We start from the raw sequence: 7497 nt of genomic DNA, 5'->3' as shown, positions 1-7497 counted from the left end.
TGTCTGAGGAGTGAGAGAATGTGGCAGAGGAATGAGAGAACGTGGCAGAGGAGTGAGAGAACCTGTCTGAGGAGTGAGAGAACGTGGCAGAGGAGTGAGAGAACCTGTCTGAGGAGTGAGAGATTGTGATGAGGAATGAGAGAACAGGGCGCAGGAGTGAGAGAACGTGTCTGTGGAGTGAGAGATCGTGTCTGTGGAGTGAGAGAATGTGTCTGTGGAGTGAGAGAACGTGGCGGAGGAGTGAGAGAACGTGTCTGAGGAGTGAGAGAACAGGGCGGAGGAGTGAGAGAACGTGTCTGTGGAGTGAGAGAACGTGTCTGTGGAGTGAGAGAACGTGGCGGAGGAGTGATGCAAGCTGGTGAAATGAGAGAAGTTGTCGGGGAGTGAGTCTGTGAGACGTTGGAAATGTTGCATAGATTCTAGCCCGGCCTTAAACATTCTTCCATATCATCATGTTTGTTCTCTAATGAAATATTAGTAAAGTTTCCACAGAGCTAATTGATCCTGGAGTTATTGACACTTTTTCATGTCTGATTTCCCGGGCTGAGCTCATTCTGGTCATTGGGTCTCTGTGGTTTACTGACAATGGAAATAATTTGATCGATTCAGTCAAAACAGCAAAATACTCGATAGGTTGTGGCCTGATTACTGAGCCAATAAGTTGAAAAGGTGTTAATTAGTTTTTGTTTCAGGGCCCTGTGTTCGGGTCGTGGTGTTTGACCTTCTAACTGCTGCACAACCAAACAAATGAAAGCAAATCAATCCCTGTTTGAAATGTTTACCACACTGCTGAGCACAAAACATACCAAACGTTTTTAGTGTTTTTTGTGCAACTAACTTTCAGAGCATTTTTTTTCATTGCAGAAAATTATCTAAATTGGTTATTTATGGTTCTAGCTTCATGTTCATGTGCAGACTTTGATATTTTACTGTAAAACTTTTTAATTTTGCAGTATTTTACCTCAAACCATCTCAGTGCTGCCCTCTGTAGGTAGAATGTTGGCTAATTCACCTGAATTTTCCTCTCCTAACATAGAGCTTTTTTAGCATCTACGTCACAACGCCAGGTTAAAAATTTGCATCACTCCAGAATTATTGGTGCTTCACATGTTGCCATAGACATCTCCCATGTTCTTTTTAGAGGGGTCTTAAAAGTATGCAAATCCATGTTAATGTTCCACTAATGTTGGAAAAACAATTTTGCAATTGCGGTGTTTCCGTTAAATAAAAAGCTCAATTAAAATCGCACATGAATAAGTTTGTTCATACGATAAGTCATTAGAAAACATGCTATGGTGCGGATCACCGGAAGTGATCCGCACCATATTGCTAGGTAAGCGCATGCGCAATGCATAGAAGATCCATGTCTGGTTTCAAGACCAACAAAAAGTGGACACTCTTGACCAATGAGAAAGATGCGTGAACAAAATCGCTACTATCGGGATGAGACGGAGAAGGAAAATGTGTCAGGATGTGGACAAGCTGCCCCCATCTCCTACTACGATAATTAACTACTTGGGGAGAAGAGCGCTTACACCACGGAGGAGCTCCGTCTAATGTCCATGGACGAATGAAAGGAATGTTTAAACGGCTTTGTAGAGGACGTAGGAACTATACGTGTGAATAACAAGGTTCTGGTGGCAGTGTCAGTACATGTGGTAAAAGACACGCACATGTCCGTTGTAGCTTGCAGATGAAAGCTATTTTAGCTAAGCTAATTTTGCTAGCTCGACAATAAGTACTACAGTAAATATCACTCACATGTATCTTAGTGGTTAAGGATTCAAAAACTGTAATAGAGTAATAGTTAATGTTATACGTAATAATATTGTTTATAAGTTAAGAACGAGGCAGGAGCTAGTTCTAAACTTGTAGCGTGTTTATTGTTGTCATAGCAACTTCCTCCCAAGATGGCTGCTACTTACAAAGTTCACGGAAAGGCAGCCGGGGAATCTGTTCATCTCGGATCTGGTTTTCCTCGCGTCATATTCCGCATGGTCTCACCTTACCGCATCATATTTTTTGTGTATGCTATCATGTTTCACTCAGAATACACAGGGAGAGGTGACGGGATCCTCTCCCTCCTCATTCGGTCATTAGTATTCAGGACGTGTTGCCTTCCTTCCTGCTGTCCGCTGCTCGTTCCCCTGACGGAGAATCAGCCGGCGTTGATTAATTTCAGCCTATTAGCACCCCTCGTCCGCCTCCCCCGGCTCCGCCCAGGTTAAGTCCCCGCGCACACCCATGTGCATGCTCGCAGGCGGGGGTTGCTGCTGGGTGAGCGATGGCGGACAGGTTGCCAGGGAACCGGTTGTTGTCAGAGCGATATTAATGAGCGGGTTGCTCCGGTGCCGGTTGTTCGTGCCAGCATGTTTAAGTGTTTGGGTGTTGGCGTGCCAAAAGAAAGAACGAACGGCTTGTTTTTCTGTCCGTGCGCCTTTACGCATAGAGATGCTTTTTTTTGTCTGTCACCGCCTCTGTGTGTGATATCCAGCAATGCCATGGCCTGAGGGACGCGGGCTTATGCGTGTGTTTGTGCGTGAGTGTGTGCGCTCTGTGGAGGCCTGTCCTAGTTTCCTGCTCCTCACCAGGGAGCCGGAGGATCCAAGGACTGACGCACATCACCTGACAGCCGCCCCGCTGCTCCCGTGCCCCGCACCATGGGTGTGTGAGTGTGTGACAGAGATGGAGCGCCTGGGTGCGTGTTTGTGTGTGTGTGTGTGTGTGTGTGTTGGCGGTCGATCTGTGCGCAGAGGCAGTCATACTTGGAGGAGGTGGGAGAGAATTTTCCTGCAGTGACCCCTTCAGGCGGATTGAGGAGGAAAAGATGTCGCACAAATCTTGAAACAACAAACTACATGTGGTTTCCTGAAGTCCAGACACACACAGTGTCCCAGATTTACAGAGGGGGAGCACGGGAGACTTGCATCTTTATTTATTAAAAATGTCTGCAACTCATTACTGCTTTTATTACAATTATTGCAGATGTAACTTAATAATTTAAAATATTATTGAAACATTTATTTTAGCAATTCATTTAATTCACTAGACAATTATTTTTATCTGTTTTTAGTGCAAATATCTTGGTGTACTTTAAATTACACAAAACTAACTTACAAGTAACTTAAGCAAAATTTAAGAGCTTGCATTGACTTACTAATTACTTAATGTCAATTTTAAAAAGTATTAGTTTCTAGTAATTTTAATAACTCTTATTGTAAGTGGAATATTCCACCAGTGAGAACATTATTAGAGAAACTTATTGCTGTTTTTCCCCATTTTAGGTTTCTTCATTAGTAGAAGCTTACGTTAAGGGACATTGAGATGATTGACCCGGATGTTAACCTGAACAATAAAATGTTCACTGCTGTGAAATAAGTTTCTTGTTTTAATGAAGAAACCTGAAAAGGAAAACGACACCAAGAAGTTTATTCAGACTCTAAAGAGTCTCAGTTAGGGCTCGGCGATGTGGCAAGAAAATAAAATCTACTATTCCTTTTTCACACCAAATCTGATTTCTGATCATCACTTTTTTCTTCTTTAATAAAGATTGAAAATTACAGAAAATATTTTCAAAAACTTGCTTTTAGGGTAGGGTTAGGATTCGATGTGAATTCAAAGTCCAGCTCAATACGAACTGAAAAGTTCTGTGGACTCGGTTCGACTGGAACCAAAATGGTCCACTTCCTGTTTTTGGAGCGGTCTCCAGTCTGCTTGGCTTTCATATGCATTCAAACCAAAACACAGTTTTGTCAGTGGACCAGAGTTCACTTTGTTGGTTCACATCAGAGTTTGGTTTCACATTCACACCTCACCAAATGAACCGAACTTTCTGGGCACACGGATTTGGATTAAAGAGGACTAAACTAGGCTGGTGTGAATGAAAGACAGTAGATGCTGGGGGGGCTGGCGCTACTCTGAATTATGCAAACCCAAGGAAAAAAATGAGAAAAAAAAAACAATTTCACAAAAATTTAATCTTCACAAACAGAATGTTTGATTAATCAATGCAGCTGATTTCTTGCCCAGACCTGATCGCAACATAACTTTTTTTTTTAAATAAATTTTGTCTGAAGTGTCCGTGCAGCAGCAAGTTTCAGCATGAAGACCGAAATGACTCAGATGTTAAACATTTCCCAACTTTCAGCTGAAAATTTGAAAAACTGAGGACAAAATAAAAGGTGCAACAACTAAACGAACTTAGTGACAGATTGAAACAGGCGAACCTAAACCTCGGAGAGGAGCTTAACTTCCATTCACGTCTGTCTGTCTCGGGTGAAAGGTCGACTTTGATGAGTTGTAAAATATCCATAATCATATATTCCAAACCCCCTCTGACCTCCTGAGTCGCAGCTTCATATTCATAGTTGCTCAGGTCTGCAGACGCAAACCTTTGCAGGCCCGAGTGCTTTATTAGGAAAAAAAAGTCATGAATTTCTTATAGGCTGCTAATGCTGTGAGATACGTTAGGATCTGAACACATTAAAGTTTCAGACACGTTAGATTGTTGAAGACAAAGAAAAGCGGATGAACGTAGTTGCTGTTTTTTGAGGGTTTATTTTTGTAAGTTGGTGAAATGTTGAATGTCCAGCTTCTGGAAACACTGAAACAACAACAAAAAACAACGAAACTGAGAAAGTAAAGTTACAGTTCAGTCAGTCCAGAAGTTTCCAGGAAAATTAGACGAGCAGCAGAGTGAAATCTCAATAATTCAGCAGCTCTGATGTGCTGCGGCGTGCAGCAGGAGGGTTCTCTCTCTGACCCTCCCATCGCTCGCCAGGTTTCCTGCTGAATCCGGAATTTGGAGTTAGTTTCAGTTCGACCGCCGCTCCCCGAGATGCTGACCTCTGAGTTCGGATTGTTCCCGCAGAGACCGGCCTCCCACCTGAAGCGGACTCTGTGTGGCCTGAGCGCCAGTGTTTCGTATCACAGAGGTCGTGACCCCACTGCCTCGAGTACATTTGTCTTCCTTTGAATGATTACATATTAACACTGGCGCACACACACACTCGGACTGATCGCTGCTGAGTGATCCTTTAACCTCCAGTAAGGAGCAACTTGTTCTGATGGGAGCAGGGACCTCACCTTGTTCAGCCAGGGTGTCCCTGCATCTTTAAAGTCTTTAAAACTCTTAAATTCATGTTTCTAAATTAATCTTTAAATGTCTTAAGTTTATGTAAAAAAGCAAGTTATTTTCTTTTTTGTCAATCAAAAGTTGGCGTTGCACTCAGAGAGCTTTATTGTGTTCTGTGACTTAAAAAAAACAACTTCATTGATCCCACTAAGCAGCTGCTAGCATAGCTAGCTAAGTAGCTTTTTAGCATGTCATGTCATGGGTAAGTTCAAATTTATCGCCAGTTGGCTGGACGATGTTTGTTCATTACTGTGGGTCTTAAATTAATCTGAGTTGGTGAAACCTGCAGAAACTTTGCCATCACACCCTTTTCACTTCTTTTTTCTTCATTCTGACCTGTTTTTCTCGTGCTTGGAGAGATAAATGCCTGTTTCCTTTGCAGGTAAACGATTTCAGGAGTGGGTTTGTGTGATTCTGTGCCTCTTCCTCTTCATCATCAACTTCTTCTTCCTCCTCCTGCACTTCTCCACCGTTCACATCTACAAGATCATCCTCGGCATTGGTAAGAGAACAATCAGAGACTTTTCTTTTTGTCCTTTTTATTCATATTTTTTTTCATGACATACTTTTTCCTCTACTCCAGTTTTGGGAATAGTGACGGCGGATTTTGCCTCGGGAATTGTCCATTGGGGAGCCGACACCTGGGGATCTGTGGAAATTCCTGTTGTTGGGAAGGTGAGCAGAAAAAAACTGAACTTTACAAAGAAAACACTTGATTCTCTTTAATAAACAGAAACCATGTTAAAGAAGCTCCTTTACATCGAGTTTTAATGGCCAATAGAAATGCAGCTGCTGGCTCTACTGACTCCATTTCCCAAAATGTAAATTACTGGCAGGTCGATCTCATGACCATTAAGAAAAGTAAAATAAATGATTTTAAATAATCAAGAGAGAAAGGTGGTGGTAAGAGCATTGTTGTAATTTTTCTCCCGCAGAAGTCATTTTTATTTGTGATTCTCTGAAAATCTTGTTTTATTTGAAAACTTCATTTTTATAGGTTTGCACCTCTTTAATTTAAACAAAATGATAGAACAATTATTACTTGCTTTGTTTTTAGGAGGTTTTTCCCATAAAAAAGTAAATGTTTGTCTCTAAGCTTTCAGTTCTTCAGGCCTGAACCTCTTCAGTTTCGGTTATTAGGGTTCGTTTACATTGTTGTTCAACGTGGGAGGTTTCTGTTTTATTCTGAAACGAAGGCGTTCAATGTTAGGCCTGGGACTTGGCCTAACATTAATACATTTTGCTGGACAATAAATTGCCTCAGAAATCATTGCTATGCATGATAATACTGTTATTTTGAGACCATATTAACTAATATAATAATTATTATTACTTTGATTATCATTCTACCCACTCAAACATCAAAAACACTTTCATTACTAAATAATATTTTACACTGGAGCCGTAAATCCTTTTTAATATCCAAAGTAAATGAAATGATTCACATTTTTTATTATTATTATTAATAAAATACAGAGACTTCATAAAGTGGATTATGAAGTCTCTGTAGCCAAAATTGCATTTCAAAAAGTAACAATAATTCAGCTTTGACAGGGAAAACAGGCAAAAGAGGCAGGAAGTGTAAACTAACTACATCGCACTTCAAAATGGCGACTTTTCAATGATATTAAAGACGATTGTTGTCCAAACGGAAATGATCACTCTCATTTTAATTAATCATACAATTAATTGATTTATTGCTTATTGGTTGTCATAATCTGCTGTTGGTTAAAGATGGCTGCACCTACTTCGCACTTTAAAACACACATTTTCCAACAAAGCCAATTAGATTAAAGTTCATCCTCATTTCATCCACTTAAAATCAGTGATCAGGTGCAGTAAGCAGGTCGTTTGTTTTGATTAATACCATCAGATTTTCACGGTTTGTGTGTCTGAATGTCTCTTACATTTATGTTTTATTCATAGTGAAATAATTTGTTGAAATGTTAAAACTAATGTGCATTTTTAGAGCTCGTGTACGCCAATTAGAGCGGCTACCGTTTGTTGTTCACATATATTATCAATGCATGATTAGTAATGAGTTGATATTAGTCAGAGTTTGATTAAAATTTATGAAACATGCAAAGCGTCGTGTGAAAGCTCGTTGTTATGTTTGTTACTCGTCTGTCTGCAGGATTTCAGATTTTTCTGCTTTCAGTCGAGATTTTGAACAAATCCTCCGTTTTTAGACGATCCTTATTCATTATTCATCCCTTCCTCAGTTCCTTCTTTGCTTCCTTCCTTTTGTCCTTCTCTCCTTACTTTCTTACTGTTGATGATCCCTCTTTTCTCCACTTCCTTTCTCTCCTTTCTATTCTCCTTCATTCTTTCTTTTGCATTTCTTATTTTTCTCCATCATTTAT

The 7497-nt window shown here is 40.5% G+C and overlaps 1 protein-coding gene across 1 annotated transcript in view; it reads left to right on the top strand.

The window, feature by feature from the left end:
* Window positions 1-7497, top strand: part of LOC106963665 (transmembrane protein 189) — a 45410-nt gene that overhangs the window by 18268 nt on the left and 19645 nt on the right. The window contains exons 2-3 of the mRNA XM_015058698.1: window positions 5517-5636; window positions 5718-5809. Coding sequence (XP_014914184.1) covers window positions 5517-5636; window positions 5718-5809 — 212 coding nt within the window. The remainder of the gene's footprint in view (window positions 1-5516; window positions 5637-5717; window positions 5810-7497) is intronic.

This window comes from Poecilia latipinna, unplaced genomic scaffold, assembly GCF_001443285.1.
Source record: "Poecilia latipinna isolate Pla-1442-1.1 unplaced genomic scaffold, P_latipinna-1.0 Scaffold1566, whole genome shotgun sequence".
NCBI classification, from domain to species: domain Eukaryota; kingdom Metazoa; phylum Chordata; class Actinopteri; order Cyprinodontiformes; family Poeciliidae; genus Poecilia; species Poecilia latipinna.
The sequence above is the reverse complement of the archived record's forward strand: the minus strand, read 5'-3'. Positions and strand labels throughout refer to the sequence as shown.